Below are 19721 nucleotides of genomic sequence, written 5' to 3'. Positions count from 1 at the left end.
ATGGATAATGGTATCTGTCCCAAAACTGGCTTCATTTAAATGACTCACACAGCCAAATGTTCATTTGCTAGTTTAATTCCTCAAGATGGGCTAACAGTCATAACATTAATACTTAATACGCAACATAAAATAAATAAAAGTCTGAATGCGTGGCTTAGTAGTGGACATAATTCACACGTCAAACCACTTCTTCTCCTCTGAAGATCCCCTGTTGGTATACCTTATTCATCCCGTGTATTGAATTTTACTTTCTGATTTATCGCCGCCTTTACGATTTTTGACACATTTCATGTGAGGCGCTCATTTCAGGGCAGTTACTCTTAATATTCTCAACAGATACTTGTCTATTTTGCCTGCCATCTCTCTTGGCATCTCCCCAGCTCCCCCCCCCCCCCCTGTATAAAATGACAGTTAATAGAGAATGAAAATTGAATATTATGCTCCATTTCTTTGTGCATAACTTCCCAGAGTGAACATGACCAAATGAAATTGCAACAATGTTGAAGGGAGGTTTTTTTTTTTTTTTAAATTTTATTATTATTTCAACCTGAAGTGATCATTCATGCTGCGAAAAAAAGGTTCCTCATAACAAATTAGAACAGATTAGAAGTTAGTGAGGATGTTATCAGTCGAATGAAGATTTGAACTGAAATACGCGGTTAGAAGTCATGTTGATGGATTGTTAATGTGGATTAATGGACATTTGGAAGATGACAGCGATAGAAAGCAAACCGAGTCTCCGGCGGGATTAACGGGACAGCAAATACAGAACTGGCTTCTGTCTTTAACAGGGATGAAACTCATGCTCATTGTTAGCTGCACACACAGGCGTGCAATCAAGCCTTGTGCACACAGACATAATGGTTAAGACCGAGATAAACACCAACTCAGCAACTCCTATGTGAACCATATTAACCTTTAGCTTTAGAGAGCTCGTGTGTGCGCACACGTGTGTGTCCCAGCATGTGCAGCATGCCTGCTAACCTTTAGCTCAGACCGATAGGAAGGTGAAATGCCAGTTTTTTTTTCCTCTCTCTCTCTGACCTACTTTCCCCTCTACTTATTTCTCTGAACACGCAACATTTCAGCTGCTATTAGTCAAATGATGCGCTGTCTGCTGGGGGAGTTCAGAGGCAACGGTGTGTGTGTGTGTCTGTGTAGGTGTGTCACCCGTGGCTCGTGTAGCACCCTTGAATACACTAAACTAACAGGTGAACAATGTGTGTGTGCGCCCACTAAGGCTGTACCTAGGAAAAAACAAACATACCTTATTGACAAGGAACAACAGCAAACAAAGAAAAATAACAGTCACAACTGTCTGTTTTTTCAAATGGTTAAGCCTGTGTAATTACACATTTATAGATGCTGGTCATCTAAGGCAAAGAGAGTTACTCCAGGCCACTACTTCAGGCTTTTTCCCCCCCAGTTGTTTCTCTGCAAATGATTAGTGTTAAACTGCTGAGGTTTTCTGTGGCTGCAGCTCGATGATATCGGTGAAAAGAGCCATTACTGCCAATTAGCTACTCTGTCATTAGGGAGGGTTGTGTGGGCTACTGGCAACTTCTCCACACAACAGAATATATTATAGCTAAAATAACTGGTAAAAGTTGAAATAGCCAATATCTAAAAAATGCCCCATATTGGGAGCATTGGGAGCTGTGGGTAGGCTTTAACTGTAGTTGTCGGCGTGGTTTATTAAATTTATATTGAATGCTGTTGGCGCCGTCGTTGCTTCTCATAACTTTTAATAGTGTATGCAACAGCTTATAGTATTAGGAGCTTTAAGCCTCGCCTTCCATTGGGTTGCACAGTTTTATTGTGACAATCGATTGCATTCAGAATTCTGCACTCCCTCGGTGTGCACCTGTCAGATTGTGTGGGCTCAGGCTCTGAAGCATGCTTGCACATTTTGAGCAGGCCGCGTTTGTTTTCCCTGTGTGTTTGCAAATTTGTGCGCCTTGGATGTGTCTGCGTGCGCTCGTGCTGGGTGGGGTGCGAGAGAGAGAGAGGTTCAGGATGTGATGTTGGAGCGCGCTCAGTCTGTTCGTGTTTGAGACAGATGACTTGCCCTGCTCCCCAAGGTCCTCCTGTTATTCTGCATCCTTTATCTCCTACCGATCCGACAGACGGCCCTGCACCGCGTGCCTACTTTTTGTTTGTTTGCGTGTAGGTGTGCGGTGTGTATGTGTGTGCAGACTACTTGTGATCGCGCACGGGACAGTGACATCCTCTATCTTCGTCCAAGTGTGTGTGCGGACACGAGGGGAAGTTTGATGCTGTGTGGGAGCACAGGGGTTTTGTAGCATGCTGAGCTGGGAAATGAAGAGTGGAAAGTGCAGTGGTGTAAAAACTCTGCCCCACTGGATCCAGTGTAGAGGTGACACGCAGACACCCACAGCTAAATGATGCAGAAGCTCTCTGTGACTGCAGGCTGTGGAGTCTTGTAGAGACGCACACATTCCAAGGATAGACACACACACAGACACTTTGGGAGCCGCTGACAGGTCCTCTGCAGAGGTTAAAAGCTGTCATAAGTAGCCTTGAAGCACTTACCCTGTAGGGCTAGCTGGAAGTTCATAATGCCGTACCTCTGTCTTGATAATCTAGGACCACACACCTACACATAAAACACACACTCAATAAAAAAGTTGCAAAAGTCATATATATTCCCAGTGACATCTGTACACATTTTTACAAATGTGAGCTCCAATGCACATAAATGTATGTGCACACTCACACAGTTTACTCAAATGGATCCAGTTGCACAAGCCAAAAAACACACACAACTGAATACTTAGGGGAGAGTGTAAGAGAAATGTTGAGTGTGAGTGAGAGAGAAGCAAGCTGGCCGAAACACACACACACACACACACACACACACACACACACACACACACACACACACACACACACACACACACACAGTAATGAACACAAATATTCAGATGCACACAATCCAGCACACATATGCTTCCTTTACTTCACAGAGAGATCACCTCCCACTTCTTCTCTCCAAACGGAGCCTGCCTCCTCCTCCTCCTCCTTCTCAACTCCTCACTTCATCACCTCCTTCCATATTCCCTCACCGGCATATGCACGCACACCCATCCTGTAAACCCCTACACACGCACACTTCAGACAGATCAAATCTCACCCCTGTCCAGCTCGCACACTCTCTCGGAATCTCCAGCTTCGTCTCCCGCCCCTCCTCGCACCCCTGCACGCACTCCTCTTTCCATCCCTTCCCTGATCACCACACATGTGCTCACACACACACCTCTCCACTTCACCTCCCTCTCTCACAGCCCCACAGCACCTCACCCACCCCCTCCTCCTCATCCTCCCCCCACCCTGCGCCATCCCATAGTGCTCTCTGCTGGGAGGATTTAGAGGTACCCTGTAATTTTGGTGCCGGAGGAGCTCTTAAGTCCCGCCTGATCTTTTGGCTACACAGGCAGCCTGTGTGTGTGTGTGTGTGTGTGTGTGTGTGTGTGTGTGTGTGTGTGTGTGTGTGTGTATGTGTGTATGTGTGTGTGTGTGTGTGTGTGTGTATGTGTGTGTGTGTGAGTGTATGCATCATCCCTGTTCACTTCTGTAGGCCCAAGTTCTTACATGTCTGTATATATATTTCTTGCAACCATTTCAAGTGTGTGTGTACGTGTGTGTGTGTGTGTGTGTGTGTGTGTGTGTGTGTGTGTGTGTGTGTGTGTGTGTGTGAGAGAGAGAGGATTCTAATGAGGGCACAGGAGAGGAGCTCCCCCTCTGGCTGTATACTGAAGCAGTGAGCTAAGCAACAGTTGTGTGCACTGGGCCGCTAACCAGCCTTAAACCTCGTCTCTAACGCTGCTGCTACCTGCTCTCTGTACCCTCAGCAAAGTGGCTCCTGAGAGCAGACAGCACGTGGTAATGCCAGAGCTGGTGCATGGTGATGCTTGCAAGAGTAAATTGTAAAAAAAAAAAAAAAAGCTTTTGAATGTGAAGATGAGAAAATCATCTGTGTCCACCCTCATTACTCAAAACCACATTCATTCTAACCTAAATTCAATATTGAATTTCCAAAATGGCATAAAAAATGCGCGGGACTAGCGTTGAAGATATCACTATTTTATATTGTCTGTCAGGTTTTATTACTGAAAAGAAACACGGGAATTTAAAAAAAAAAGCCTCGGCCAGGCTGAGAGAGCACCCAATTCATCAGAGATGATGTGAAAAGTCTGAATGAATTTTCTTTGCTGGTGCCAAACCTGCGGAGGAGGCTACGTGGGAGAGTCGGCCAGTGAGAGGTTGGAGGTTGATTACTTATTTCCATTTCTATTTCTAGGACAAAGAAATGGAAGGCTGATGGGTTGGGACATCTATTTAGATCCATTTCATTCCACCATAATCAGGCTTTAGCCATGCCCTAATACTAAGGATTAGAAAAGGTTCAAAGTGCAAACATCTAGATCCCCCAGTATTATTTCCAGTCTGCCAACCTCACTTTGTGTTTGTGTCTGTGGAAGAGTGTGTGTGAGTGTGTGCATGCATTCTTGCATGCATGCCAGATCTGCTGGGGTGGGTTATCTCTGGAATCAGGCGCATAAACCTAATCTAACCCTCTCTGTGCTTATTCAGGAGTGAAATATTTTGTGCAAATAGGCCCTCTTTTCCTTCTCACCACTTTGATTCTGGTTCGGTAATGTAAACAAAAGCCGAGATAGGAAAGTCGCAGGTATGAGAAATAGCCATTTCTGCTGTGACGCTCTGTTTGATGCAGACACTCATACCTGCCACAGCTGCGTTAGCTCCCTGCTTTTGCCTCAAATTGATGAAAAAGCTCTTTGTGCTGGTGTTTTTCCTTGATGCTAAGTGTAAATGATCAGATTGTGGTTGTGCCTGTTTATGTATTTAGCTTTTTTTTTGAAAATATAGACATTATTACTGGTGGTTACTGTGACTACCCAGTGCCTGCTCAGCTCGTCTAAGTGGAAGTCTGAATGCTGTAGAGAATGGAAGTGGGGGGGTGGGGAGTGTTGTCGGTGGTGTGTGTGAAAGGTAGCCAATGAATGTCACCTCTCATCCACTTTCTCATTAAACAACCTGCTCTCTGTCTGTCACATGGGCTCTATCCATCCCCTGGTTTGGTGCTTTGGGCAGATGTTGCACGCATAGACACACACACACAGCAGCGTTACGCACACTCGCGGACACACAGCCCATTGCGCTGTATGAAAGCAAGCCCCCCCACCCCCCGGGCTGGGCAGGAATAATAAGCAGCAGATGATTCATGATAGAGATGGGGAATGTATTCAGCAGGACCACCTGAGTGACCTCATTTAGCAGACCTGAGAATAAATATAGACCACCGCTTCGCACTCTAGCCTTAGCTCGCGTTGTCTTGGCCAGTCAGTGGTGCGCCTCTCACACTTCTCCCACTCTTCTCTTCAGAGCACCTCGGGGAGCAGCCCTTCCACTCTACCCTGTATGTCCTTGTGAAGTCTGTGTGCACTGGTGTATTTGCAAGCGCCTACATTCACATATGCATGTTAATGGGTTATGCTTTAGGTAATGTGTGCAGTAGTTGTACGTGTGTAGCGTTGGAACGGGAGCCTTTCTTCCAGGCCAGCTCTTTTTTTTTCTTTTTTTTTACCCCCGTAATGCTTCTCCTTGGCCGATACATTCGTGCTGTCGATATTTCCCAACATCAACATTTGGCACCTGGTTTCTCTTATGACTTCAGCAGCTGTAGATCTTTTGTTCCCCCCACTAGTCACTCTGTGGCCAGTGATCCACACCCACAAAAAGGGCCTTAAATCATACAAAAGCCATTCTTTGGAGCCGTCGGCTTTATTAAAAAAAAGCAACATTCCTTCATGCAATGACCAGCTCTTTCTGTATTCTGAACCGCTGCACTCTGAAACAGTTTGTTCCCCCAAATCATTAGCAGCAGACTGGGAGTTTCTTTGTTCTTCATGCTGTCGTTCCTTTATCCCCGTGTGTTTTTATCTCTGCCCGAGACACACGGGAAGACCCAATTCCCCAGTTTCCTCTTTCCAAAATGCGACACGACCGTCGGCCTTTTAATATCTGAAAATCCAGATTTGGATTAACGTCAGTATGCGAGGGATGAAATGAAAGAGAGGGAGGGTTAAAGAGGGGAGGACAAATTGAGTGAGAGGAAGAAGTGATAGAATGAGCGAAAGGCTTTTAGATTTAAAGAGGAGGAAGCTGGCAGTATGTCTTTATTTGCAGAGTAAGGTTGGGGGTTCTGAGAAACATGGCTGGCAGGTTTTTTTCCTCTGATCTTTGACATGATAGATGTGAATGCACCGATATCAAGCAACACAGGAATGCACGTTTCTTAACGGTGTGCGAGTTTCGAGATTTAGTGCAGGTTTTTAAATGCGCTCAACAGTTGTCTCTTTAGTTGATTTCCATCTTGAATAATACTTAAAAATGATTCACATAAGGAAATGTGGTTAAAATTGGACACATTTAATCGGATTATGAGTTTCCACTGGTACAGTAAAGGGCTGAATTATTTGACTTTTAAATGGCCTGAATGCAAACAACATATAAAGCAATCATCTCTTTATAAATCCTGCTCTGTTTTCAGTCTCAGTTGTTTGGCTAAACAGAGGCCCCAGAGGGGCAACTTATCATTATGCCACATCAGTACTGCACAGGCCCGTTCAGCCAGCCTGAAGGAATAGTTAATTTAGATGACAGGAGTAAGTTAACACTGAGTAGATTTGCTCTCCTGGAGAGGATATAAAATTCATAGCATGAGTCAGATTATTCAAGCGCCTTTGAGCTTGATCTTCAAAGAGCTAATTTTTTTGTATAACCTTGCCCTGGAAATTTAAAAATTGAACGAAGAGAAGAAATTGGGTGGAAAATGGCAGGATGAGGTTAGCACTTGTGGCAGCGTCTGGGCCATTCGGGGGCTAGGAGACGGGTGTGCGCCTTCAAGACTGGAAACAGGCCTGTTCACCTCACTGTCTTTGAATGTTCCCTTTAGAAGAGACACAGTCCCTGTGTAGACTTTACATAAATCATGAGACTCACTTAGTCGTGAGTGTTCTTTCACATTAATGCCCCACGTAAATTTCAAGTCTCTCTCGCTCTTATTTTTTTTCTGGTCCTGCGCAGCGCCGGGCTCCTCTGGCCCCCTCGTATATATTTCGGTGTCCGGTTCACTCAGTCGTGTTGAGTCTACAGCGAGGGGGATTTTGCCAAAGAGCCCCTGACATGATGTTATCACAATCATTCTTGCAAATTATCGAGTTCTCCGGCCACGCTGACAAAATGTTGTGGTTCTCGTTGTAAATTTGCCGCCGACTCTTGAGTGCGATCTGATAATGTAGCATAATATTAGTGCAATTCATTATTTGGTTTTCTTCAATTTTGCCGAAGCACAAAGCTGAAATCCCACAGGGCAACAAAATGTCAACATTAATAACACTTAGGAGTGATGGGACATGAATCAGCTAGATGAGCTTTTACGTCGCTCCGGAGCCAAATTTCAACACAGAGCGATACAACATCAGTTTCTAGCAGGGGAACGCGTGTAGAAACACTGATGCACCGTGCCAGCCGTGTTTGTAGTGCATTGTTTGGACCCACCCAACTCCCCTGCCTGTTGCCAAGTCTGCTTCTCTTTGTGTCATCATTAGATAAGCAGCCTCTCCAAGACTATCTCATCATAATGAGGGTGCCATCTGAGGCAATCACCCAGGGAGATGGTCATTGAGTTAAGAGGGAGGGAAGGGGAGGGGTAGAGCCAGATAGTGCTGATAAAAAAAGAAGACTAAAAAAAACTAAATGAAGTGAGCGGAGGGGAAAAAAAGCAGGGAAAGAGAGAGCAAGACGGATAATGCGAGGAAGAGAAACAAAAGCATTTCAGAGGAAGGGAGTGAGTTGAAACGGCAGACTAAGCGGAGATGGAGATCATTTGGGGAATTCCAAAATTAGAGCTGCCATCATATGCACCCACACAGGCGCATGCCCACACACACACACACACACTCGAGCACGCATACAGCCGTGTGCTTAGCTGCCCAGTGTTAAGGTCAGAGTCACACTCTGTCTCCCTAGGTCATTATCATGGGCCCTAAAATAGACGGCCAATTGTATCGCGGTGTCTGAAGTGAATGTGACATTGAATAAACAGCCCTCAACCCTGAGCTCCTCGCTCAACTTAGGGAACGAGCGTGCGCTTTGAAACAAATGCAGAGAGGCTGACACGCACACATGCACCAATATAAAAATGGACACACACACACACTGAGGGAGGCATTTAGCTCGCTGCAATACCAGCAAGTAGTGACACATGTGGCTCAGAGGGAGTAAGCTGCTGGAGGAGTTGGCAAGCAGCTGGAAGTCTTGCTGGCATGCCTCACTGCTAAACTATGCACAAGTAGAAACACACACACACACGCAGGTTTGACCATGTTTCTTCTCTTCACCTCAGCACCCACCTCCCTCAGTAGACTCTAATGTTGTTCCATTCATTTGACTTCACTTTATTGTGTTAATGAGACACACCGTTGAGAGAAGCCGGCGGTTGATTGAGGATGAGAACGGCTAATCACTGGAACAGCTAATCAGTGCTTGTCGTAAATATTGATTAGTTCTGTGCGTTATGGACGTGCTCATTAACCGGTGTGTCATCTTCTCTCCCCCCCCCCACCCCCACTTTTCTCTTCTTTACCCTCCATCAACGTCCTCCCACTTCTTCTCATTCTCTCTCCCTCTCTTTTTTTCCCCCCACTTTCTCCTTCTTACCCTCCAGCAACCTCCAACGGTACAGTCGAGGGCCTCGAGAACCGGGAGGGAGGCGTGTGCAAGAGCCGAGCCATGAAAGTCATCATGAAAGTCGGGCAAGGTAAATGTGCGCTCACCTCACATGTAGAACACAATACAGCGCTTCTGCCTCAAAGCGATGTTTCACTTTGGTGTGACATTTTCATTTAACGCCGTGCGTTACTAGTGTGACACGACTGCCTCCGGCCTCCGACCAGACCTGCTCTGCGGAGCTGTTAAGTTACGCTAGAAAATAGATTGGCCACCAAGGTTAATATTATTGTCATTTTTTTATTTGACTTCTTTGAGGGAAGTACCTAATTTATTGAGTTTGAGCGACGTGGCGATGATGGGACTCGATAAAATGTTGACATCTAAACGAGCTGCTCCAGATAAAATGAAATTAACATTTACAAACTAGATTTGGACTTTTCTGTGTATAATGAGGAAAAGATGATCTGATATTAACCTGTTATTATTTTTTTTTGTGTTTATTATTCTAAAATATTTAAGAAAAAAATCAAAATAGTATTGTTAAAGCAGTATTTTGTGGTAGTTTAGAAAAAATATAGTTGTAAAAGAAGATAATAAAAACACGGTGAGATCATCAATATGAACAATTTTCTTAAAAAAAACAAAAAACTTACCAAATAGTTTAAAAAAAAGATATTTAGGCTAATTAAGTACAAATTGTTTACAGTTATGCTGAAAGTTAATTCCAGTCGTTTTCAAATTTCATTCAAACATGTTAAACTTTGAATTAATCTTGACCTTGGAAATAATTATTTGATACTTTCTTTCGTATCTTGTAGCTTTTATCAGAAGAAGTGTTGTATTTTATTATATTTCATCAGTTATTTGATGAGCTGTTATGGAAGCTTTGCATGTGAAGTCGTTTGTAGCTTTCAATTAATTGTTACAAAATTGCGTATTTTTTAAACACAATTTAAGAAAACGTTTAATTATTACAAAAAAATAAATTTCAGTTTTAGGCATCACTTTAAAATCAGTAGCTATTGATTCATTTTGGACTCTAGGGCAGGCTGAAATACTGCAGTTATTACCCCTTTGATATCTGTGTTGCATTACATAGTTACAGGCAATATTGTAAATCAATAACCAGGACTACTTTATAGATTACACTATTGAATTTTCAGGATTTGTGCGTCACTGACCTGATTTGCCACCCATTGAATTCCTGTCATCATTTTCACTTGAACAGAGCAAAAAAAAAAAAGAAAGAAAGAAAGCACTACCTCAATATAGATTGTCATTACCATATAAAGTTACATTTACCCTAATGGTTGATTTTATCCATTAGCTCATCTCTACACTCGTACACTAGTTTTGAATACATCTTAAATATCCACAAACAGTTTTTGCACAGTGTGGAAAATGAGATCCCGGAGGAATAACAACCAAATGAGAAACATCTATGAGGAATGACTCCAGTTCCAAATTGTAAAAAAAAAGGCCTCTGATGTTCCTCGGCTGTGATTCTTATACAGTAATCACAGAACGAAAATGTGTTTGAAATTGGTATGTAAGTGCACGGTCGGGGCAAGTCATCTAAAAATGCTAGAAGTAAACAAGCTCACTTTGTTTGGATATCTTTGGTCGCAACATTTGGTTTGCATCATGCATTTCACTTTTATACGCAGTTTTACTTGATATGTGGACATCCATATCCTGAGTTTGACAGAATACAGTACACAGATGTGTTACTCTGTAAACATTTCCCCAATCCTCAGTTTGGTTGTTTTGACCGAAAGAGACACTAACCACCATCTGAGAGGAACATCTGCCTGCCACAGTGATCTGATTCCAGCTTAAAAGCTCGATCCCAACATCCCGTCAAAAATAAACTCGCTCAGTCTCGCTGAGAAATCTCCAGTGTGTGTGTGTGTGTGTGTCTGCAAATTTGTGTGCAGATATTTGAATTCTGGCTTGCGAGATGACAGCAGCATATCCTGGCAGCCAGAGAAAGAGAGAGAGAGAGAATAGAAGCTAACAAGCTGCTGATGCTAGCAAGGTCTGAGTGGGAACAAATTCAGCAAATACAGTGAAAAATACCCACAGCAATCTCACAAGGAGACAGCCGTTGCATTATCTTTCCATGTAGGTCAATTTGAGCATCCAATAGCCTGGGATTGCAATCCCCTCGCAGAATGACAACACGGATGCATGAGTGCGGGGTTTTACGCCACGCTATTAACTGGGGGGAAACAATTTCATCGTTTAACGTTAATCAAAGTTGAAAGGAAATGTCCTTTTCGAGGAAAGTTCGAGGAAAGTTTGTCTCAGCTGGAGTGTGTTCCTGTACCTCCTGGCTGTTCCTCAACTTCGCCAGAGCGATGCGCTCATTTTCCAAAATGGTCCATAGCGAGCTGTCACTCACAATCAATGTGCCCTAAAAACCTTGATAGAAAAAATGCTGTTGGCTCTGCTGCTACTACTTTTAAATCTATTTCTGCGGGCGGAACTTTTGATGTATAATGTTCCCGTCCAACCCAGTAACTATTTGAAGAAGGTCCTCGAGAAATTAGAGCGTTGACAGGAACTTTGATTTTGCTGCTGTGTACTTTTTCACATTATTATTCTTTTTTCACTAAAGACAGATGAATCTGTCTATCTGATATATATATATATGTATATATGTGTATATGTATATGTGTGTGTGTGTGTGTGTGTGTGTGTGTATATGTATGTATATATATAAAAATAAATAATGTGCATACTCTGCAGTGTTAACTTTAAGATATTACCTTCACCATCTGTAATCCAGCGAACAATTATTAGTGCTGAATACTGGAGTATATTCAGCTAATAACACACCACTTTATCCATATCGACAGGCTTTAACACAAATTCATGGACTTGGAATTAAATTACTAAAGAAATCAGTTTTTAAATTAATACACAAATTGAATACATTTGGCTCAGAGATTGATCTACTCCATGGTTAAATGTAATTTCTGCAGTATCTTGACATTTAAATGACTCAGCTTTAAAATCTTCAGTGGACTAATCATTACAGAAAGCAGGCCTTATTTACACTCCTATACTCGTATCTTCTGCAGTCACATAAGGCTTTGCTTTAGCAAACGCTAAAACCTGGGCTCCGCTTGCTTCTGACCCCAGATGCTGCCGTGTTTGACTGTTTGCTTCACATTCCCTGCGTATCTGTAGCTCGAATGCCAGCTCCTCCTCTTGCCAGATCCCCAAGATCTTCCCATATGTCCCCTTGTACTCCTTTTGCACTTTCACCACGATTGTATTCTGGTGACTCACTCCACTGTGAGATATGTGCACATTCTTCTAATGCTACATTTGCATTGCATTTCCATTTCACTGTGACAACACGTCTGGGCAGAGTCACGTCGAGTCATCCGTCTCTGACACATTGATATTTAATTGTTTTTTAAATGCCTCGCATTCTTTCCTTTGTCTTCAAAAAGAAGAGAAGCCGATTGGAGGGGGGGCGTTCGAGGGGAAGCAGGAAGCCTATTTTTTATACCTACGCTGCTGTTCAGCACGCTCTTATCCCCTCCGCTACACTTGTGTCACTCATGTGCTCATTAGAAATGTGTTGACTCACCGCCTCGATCGCATCTCCCCCTCATGTTTTCTCTCCCTCTCTTCTTCTCTCCCCAGCAAAATCTGTCTTTCCCTTCTATCGCTCCATCATTGTCTCCCTCACTCACTCGCGTTCTCCTCCTCGTCCCCCACCTTCCTCCTCCTTCTGGTGGGTTGGCAGTTCTGAGGTAGTTGCTGTCTGCATAGCTAAGGGAAATGTCAGCAGTACACGCTCGAAAAATGGGTCAGAACGTTAGAACACTCCCTGCACATGCTCAGTGGTTGACACAGTGTTGTGGCTATATTCATGGAGTGAATCAGATCACTGTGTCCTCTCATATCCTCTGCCATGCGTGAATGTTCCCACTTCTCACTCCTGTCTTTCCTCATCAATTATTGACAGCGCACAACAGCTCACGCCTAAGGTTCACCACCGCTGCAATCAGTAAGCAGCGATGGGCTGGTGTGGACATGGAGAACATGGGGGAACAGTGCGGTTTATGCTCCAAAAAACAGAAGAAGAAGAAAACGAATTAACGCTCTCATATTTCTTTCCTTCTTTGTTTTCCTTTTTCTTCTATCATATCTGCCAGACGCCCCCCAAAACCACCACCTCCCCCTGCACTCCCCACGCTGCTCATTCTCTAGTTTGATTTGGCCAAGCTGGGGTGGAAATAGGAAGTACACTCCTAGACTGAAAGGCTCTTTTCACTCACACACACACACACACACACACACACACACACACACACACACACACACACACACACACACACACACACACACACAAACTTGCCATGGGGGACTCGAATGTAAATTGCCTCCTCACACGCCCTCCTCTCTATTTCGCACACACGCCCCTTGAACAGCCCTTTGGGCAGATGCAGATAAGGCCTGATAGAGAAGAAGCATCTGATAGTGTACTGTGGCATCCATCTGGCTGGCTACGGTAATAGCTTATAACTGTCTTCTGTCTGCCGACCCTGCCCTTGTAAAAGCCACGCTGTGGACCCACCAGTGTTTACTGCACAAAGACTTCAAAGTGTGTTGGCTGAGATCACAACAGACAGAGAGATAAACTGTCTCTTTCCTTTGCGCCTCACCTCAAAGCTTATGCAATCCCTTCCTCTCCTTGTCTCCCCCATTTTCTTTCCTGTCCTTCTATTCTCTTCTCCTCAGAAGTCTGCCTCTTTCTGGCAGAGTTAAAGCCGAAGCAATAAATAAGGCATATTATGGCCTTTTAACGTGATGAATAATGTAAAACAATAAAAAGTTAATATATAACTACTTTACCCTCATTCTGCCATGCCTAAGTGTATTGTAAGTATATTGTAGGTGTGTGCATTGGTGTGTGCGCATGGCGGTGTGTGTGTGTGTGTCTCATGAATGTGTCAGTGTTGGAAATGGCTGTCTGAGTGTTTGCTGAAGGAGCTGCTGATGTAGATGTGAGCTCGTTTTTTTGGGTTTTTTACAGCAGGACAGGGATGTTGGCGTGTTTCACAGACACTCGCTAACTTGTCCTTCCTCTTTTTGTGCTTTCATCTTTGCCTGTGAAACGCTTTCAACACACGCAAAGATAACCTTCTCCCAACACAAAAGATATATCAAAAGATAATAAAAGTAATCCGTGGCGTCGCAGAGAACAAGTCATTGTAATTCAGCATATGCAGCTCGTCAAGGCTAAGTTTTTCTGTGTGCGTTTTATTTCCTACAGTTCCAAATGCAAACCCTGCCGTGCCGGAGGTTCCAGACAACACCATACCCGAGTCCAGTCCCAGTCTGCCTGACCAGGATCGGCCGGGAGCAGAGATACCAGGAAACACTGGTGAGCAGACTGACTGATATTATTACCATAAACTGCAGCTTAACACTTCATTAAAAATGCTTTCTAGTTTCTCGAGTGCAAATATTTTAGTAAAATAAAGGTTTGTGAAATGTAAAAGAAAATAAAAGTAGAGAGGGAGAGAATATTCACAGCCTCCAGGCTTCTTCATAATTAGTCACATTTAGCCTCAAAAGAGAAAGTAAAAAATGAAGTCTGAATTCTCTCATATGGATTTTTCACCCCTCCAGCAGTCCTTTGATTTTGGGGGTCAGCATGCTAACATACTTGTAAAATCACAGGTAATAAAACTCCCCAAAAGTACAGGTGCAGTCCAACAACATGAAACGCCACCGTAAAACAAATACAGCTCACTTTACTTATTCATGCTGTACACACAGGGTGTACTGCACCCAAGGAGACTCAAAGACACACTTTTTTTTATTATATATCTTTTTAAACCTCATTAGAATTGCAGATAAATGAAGATTAGAGGCAGCGATAATTGAAGAAGTCATATGAGCCTCCTCGGATGCTCTGGGCCCTCCTTGTTTCCTGTTTTTACCAGCACCTTTCATAGCTGCTTCCCACAGGAGGGACTGCTTTCTTTTTCTTTTTTTGATCACTCCCCGTGCTAACTTTTTGACTTACTCCACAACTTTCGATGCTACAAACTTCCTCCAAGTACAGACTGTTCTGCCTGTCCCAATGTGATAAGCTGTCCTCATTTAATAATTGCTTATTTGACACTAGTTGCTCTATAAAAAGATTTCCTAATGTCACTTTTCCTCATACCTGGGCTTTTGCCTGTCTGCCATTGTTAGATCAGTGATTATGTCAAGTGAAGAAGTGGAGGGCGGAATGAAGGACGAGGCAATGCGGTTTGAGGGGCAGATATTTCAGGAATGACATTTCTGACAGCCTCTTTTTCCAGCTTTCTCCAGCAACCAGAGTGTAGAAAATTCCTCCAGTTTCTGATTTCGCTGATAAGGCCAGAACTGGTAGCTTTCCTTGATGCCATTTGGTTGCGATAAGGCATGAAAAAAAAGTTTGAAAACAAAAGCAGAGCCAGCCCCTCCTTCGCTAAATGGTTAAGTCCAGGAGTGGCCAGATGATTGCGGAGACACAGTCATTAAGCGGGGATGGCAGTCTCTGGAGTTATGAGACTTTTGTGTGCCTGTGCGGGGGTCACGGACAGTAAAAAGGTGGTGCTGGGAGAGGGGCGAGTGCTGCTCTTTGGCAGCAGCTGCATGCATACATGGAAAACAGATTTGGTTCTTCTCATATTTCAGTCACTGGAGGAGCCAGTCATTCTCTTTTCCAACCAGTAACAACCAACCTCGCCTCCCCCTCCACCCTGAACCCCTTAAACAAAGGGATCAAATAAAATCAGATGCTCAGATATGCCTTCCTCATTTTTTTCCATATCTCATTTGGCCTTTGCCATATAAACCTTGACATGTCGTACGACTTGCCCAGGCACAAATCCTATCATGGCCGGAATCTTTGTTATGTTGAGTGATGACTACAGATTTCATTAGAGGCCTATTCTTGATTGAGCTGATTCAATTAGATTACATCAATGGGGCTGTTAGTCATGTTGAGCAAACAACAAACTGAGCCGTGCTCGCAGTCGATTCAGACTGCAAGATGTGCACACGACAGGACGGGCTTACTGTAAATGGTCTGCAGTCTCTAAGGGACTATATGAAAATTACAGTGGTGGTGGTGGGTGCTCAGCCTTATTCACCACCAAAAAAAAGGAAAACGGAATAAGCTTGATGCTTTTATTAATATGTTCATTGCACACTGTTACCCCCAGCCCCCCCTACTCTGTACTTCTGAATATAGTGAGATTAGGCCGATTCCAGCCACCAAATGAGTGAAGCAACAAGAGGCGATAGCTTTGCACCTCCTCCCTGAATGGAAAGCACACAACCACCACCACATATTCTTTACACATGGCCAAATGCAACTCTGCAGAGCGCATGACAAGCAGGTTTCTCATGTATGCATTTGATCTTTTTGAATAATAAATCTCACAAATGCAAAATGTGAAATAGCAGAAATATGGGCCCCCCCAAAAAAGATAAAAAGACTTGTCGTTTTTTTCTGCAAGAAGTCAGACGGAAAAAAGTATAAATTACGATATTCTCGATTTTCCTGACCTTCTATCCACTGTAATAAATTTTTTATACAGTCCCTAAACCCCCTTTTTCTCTTTTTATGTGTGTTTTCCAGACCACATGAATCAGGACCAGTCCGGGTCTTCAGATTCAGAGGGCATCCTCAGGTCCAAAGCGGCCCTGTTCTCCGTCATCGGGGTCGGCTGCATCATCTTCCTCCTGCTCATCCTCCTCCTCGTTATCCTCCTCATTAAGATGCGCAAGCGGGCCAGGAAAAACGCCCACTCGCAGCCCCGCCCCTCCGCGCTGTCCCTCAGCACCCTGTCCAACCCCAAGCTGCCGGGGGGCACGGCTGGGACGGAGCCCAGCGACATCATCATTCCGCTGCGGACAGAGAACAACTACTGCCCTCACTATGAGAAGGTGAGCGGCGACTATGGCCACCCGGTCTACATCGTCCAGGAGATGCCGCCGCAGAGCCCCGCCAACATCTACTACAAAGTCTGACGCGCTTTTGCGCAGCCGGCGTCGCGGTCAGGAGATAGAAAGAGAGAGAGAGAAGGAAAAAAAAGAGAGGAGCGCTTGACTTATGTTCGTGGGAAGGACACTTTCCTTTTGCATTTTCGGGGAACTTGTTTCTTCAAGCCCGTGTTATTTCTACCACCTGCTGCACAAATCTGGAGAACCGTGCACTGACCAGTAACCAGCGGGGTTAGGAGCTGACGGATAAGAGACAGAGGTTTATTCTGTTTGTTTGGCTTGCCTGACAATCCCCACCTTCTTCCCTCCTCCTCCTCCCCCCCACTTTGCCTCACCTCCCACCTCCCGTACCGTTCTCCCAGCTGTGTTCTGACCGCGAGGAGGGTGGGGTTGCGGGGGGACACCAACAGATGGAACTCAAACTTCGTCGTTCGCTGTCCCTTTGTGGGGACGGGATATAACTTATCTCAGTTCCCCAAAGTCTGCTCTACACCCAATTAAACACACCACCCTAGCACACTAAGGCAGGAGCAGGCAGACGCAGGCCCGAACACCGCTCGGCCTGCAGTTTGTGTGCAAGTGTTGGAAAAAAACAAACTACAAAACAAACGTGTGTGTTTGTGTGTGTGTGTGTGTGTATGCGTGCATTTCTGTGCATGTGTGCGCGCGCGTGTGTGTTAGTCGGGGCTCCGTGCTGGGCCAGGAAACTCTCCAGATAGCTCAGGTATCAGACACAGTGTGTGAAATAATGTGTTCCTCTCCCTTCGCACCTCTGATGTTTGCCTTACTATTTTTGATGGAGGATTTCCTTGAACCCCGATTCAGTTCACAAAGCAGTTGTATTTTGTTAGACTTTTCCTACAAGTGCACAATGTATAGAGTTACATAGAGCACCATTATTTCTCCATCTTCTCATCGCCCATATCATCCACTGCTCCCATTTTTTTTCTTTTTTTCTTTTCCTTCCCCGTAAGGAATTACCTTGACCTGGACTGCTGATGTCAAGGTGTGTATGCGTGAGTATGTATGTTTCCAGGAATACTCCTATCTCTGCTGGCCTGATATGAGCTTTACCATTACAACTTCTCTGTGTGTGTGTGTTTTATCAGGGCGTGTCTTCCATTAGTGTGTTTGGACATGTCCAGACCCGTTTGGTATCTGAGAAGCCTTACTGGCTTAGAGGTAGAACACTAGGTTACTGTTGCAAGCTTCAAAAATGACACACACAGACAGAACGACGCGCCTGCAGAGAGACAAGCCCGAGCTCTTGCAAAACCCTTTCAGTGCTCCAGTTGGCACTGATCTTTACTGTGTCTGATGAGCTTTCAGGGCGATTGTTTTTAAGACAGCAGGCAGGTTGATATTTGTTTATTCTAGCTTTTGGAGCCACAGTGTAAGCATCAAACAATTTCATGCTCGCTGCCTGGGCAAGGTGGGCGTAGGCTGGCACTGATTGGCTGGCCTACATAGGTAGGATGCCCTATATATAAGTTGGATGGAGAGCTACAGCTGAACACAGAGCTACAGTATTATCAGATGCCAATTGGCTGCCATCTGTGGATGAGTCAGTGGAGTGCACAGTTAGCGGTGTCGCCAGCGTGTGACTAATCTGTGTGCCATCTCCATGCCCACACTCACCAGCCGGGGAGCAGAGAGAGTGAGAGCGGCAGCTAGAAGAGAAAATGTTCCTGTGACTTGGCTTTAACCTGCGAGGGTGATGGCGGTGGGAACGAGGGGGTGACGGGTGAGGCGGAGGTAGCTTTTTTAGCGTTCACCCCCCTCCATCCTCTCGCCAGTTGTGCTGTGAATAAAAATGCTGCGCAAATTATTCCACAGTCAAGGTGTTCAGCCAGCGAGGACACTGCAGACCAGCTATCACACAGCCCAGGGCAGCGGCACCGAAACAGGATTTACTGCTGCTGGATGTGTGTGTGCACGCAGAGGCTCGCTGCGTGAACGTGTAGGTGCTCATATGTGTGAGTGCTTATTTGTGCTTATATTTGCAGTTTATTTCTGTACGTATGCGCACATGTGTGAGTGTGTGTAAGTGTACCCTTCTGTGGTCCAGCCTCTGAACAGACTTTTTTTTTTTTTTGGGACTGTGGAAGTAGGTGCTCCAAACAGTGTGGCTGCCAAAGTACAGAGTGCCGCAGTCCCGGTTAATGATGTGCGAGAGGAGAGGGGAGCAGATAAGGACAGCCATTCCTCGGCACGCAGACATGAGCTGACGTTTGACGCACATGTGCGCGCGCACACACACACACACACACACACAAACACACCAAGACTGACGGGTCCAGGTTTATCTCCAGTCAAACGGTCAGGCTGCCGGTTAATGTTTATTCACCGGTAGAGACACCCATCATCCGCTGCCACATACCGTTGCCATCCACCGACAGACACTGCTGAGTTAAAAGGCAGCCCAGCTTGAAGACTCTGGGAAGACTCCAGTGGCTTTTTTTTTTTGTGCGTGTCGTTAACCTCAGAGTTAACAACCTAAACAGCTGCTTGTGCTTTTGTGGTCCTGTGTTTTAACTCAGCATGCAGCCCTCAGCGGCCCTCTGCGAAACACATCTAGATCAAATATTTTTGTTTCGGATCGCCGCGCATCCGTTCACCTACACCAGCTTAGGGAGTCATTACCAAATTACCACAAACCCATATCTCATTTTCATTCATTCTAGTAAACCACTTAATGTTATTCGAGTTTTTTTTTTTTTTTTTTTTGGGGGGGGGGGGCGGGGTGGGCGGGGTGGGAGGGGTATAAAACAGTAAATGTAAATATATGGATAGAGCCCAATTTAAGATGTAATTTCACCCGAACACTGCTCACAAGGACAAAAAAATTAAGATTAGATTTTTGTAATGGAGGATGTTTGTAAATAGCTGTCTTTTTAAAGTGTGTTTTGTATGAATCCTTGCATTTTTTTTTT

At 44.6% G+C, this 19721-nt stretch overlaps 1 protein-coding gene across 1 annotated transcript in view; it reads left to right on the top strand.

Moving 5' to 3' along the window:
- Positions 1 to 19516, top strand: part of efnb1 (ephrin-B1) — a 57106-nt gene extending 37590 nt beyond the window's left edge. Inside the window, exons 3-5 of the mRNA XM_085289319.1 lie at positions 8774 to 8866; positions 14075 to 14185; positions 16424 to 19516. Coding sequence (XP_085145445.1) covers positions 8774 to 8866; positions 14075 to 14185; positions 16424 to 16815 — 596 coding nt within the window. The 3' untranslated portion in view covers positions 16816 to 19516. The remainder of the gene's footprint in view (positions 1 to 8773; positions 8867 to 14074; positions 14186 to 16423) is intronic.
- Positions 19517 to 19721: the final 205 nt, after the last annotated feature.

Source organism: Mchenga conophoros, linkage group LG2 (genome assembly GCF_057382185.1).
Source record: "Mchenga conophoros isolate Kocher_MC1m ecotype Shallow Benthic linkage group LG2, M_conophoros_male_GT1.1, whole genome shotgun sequence".
NCBI classification, from domain to species: Eukaryota; Metazoa; Chordata; class Actinopteri; order Cichliformes; family Cichlidae; genus Mchenga; species Mchenga conophoros.
Note: the sequence above shows the minus strand (reverse complement) of the source record. Positions and strands in the feature narration are given on the sequence as shown.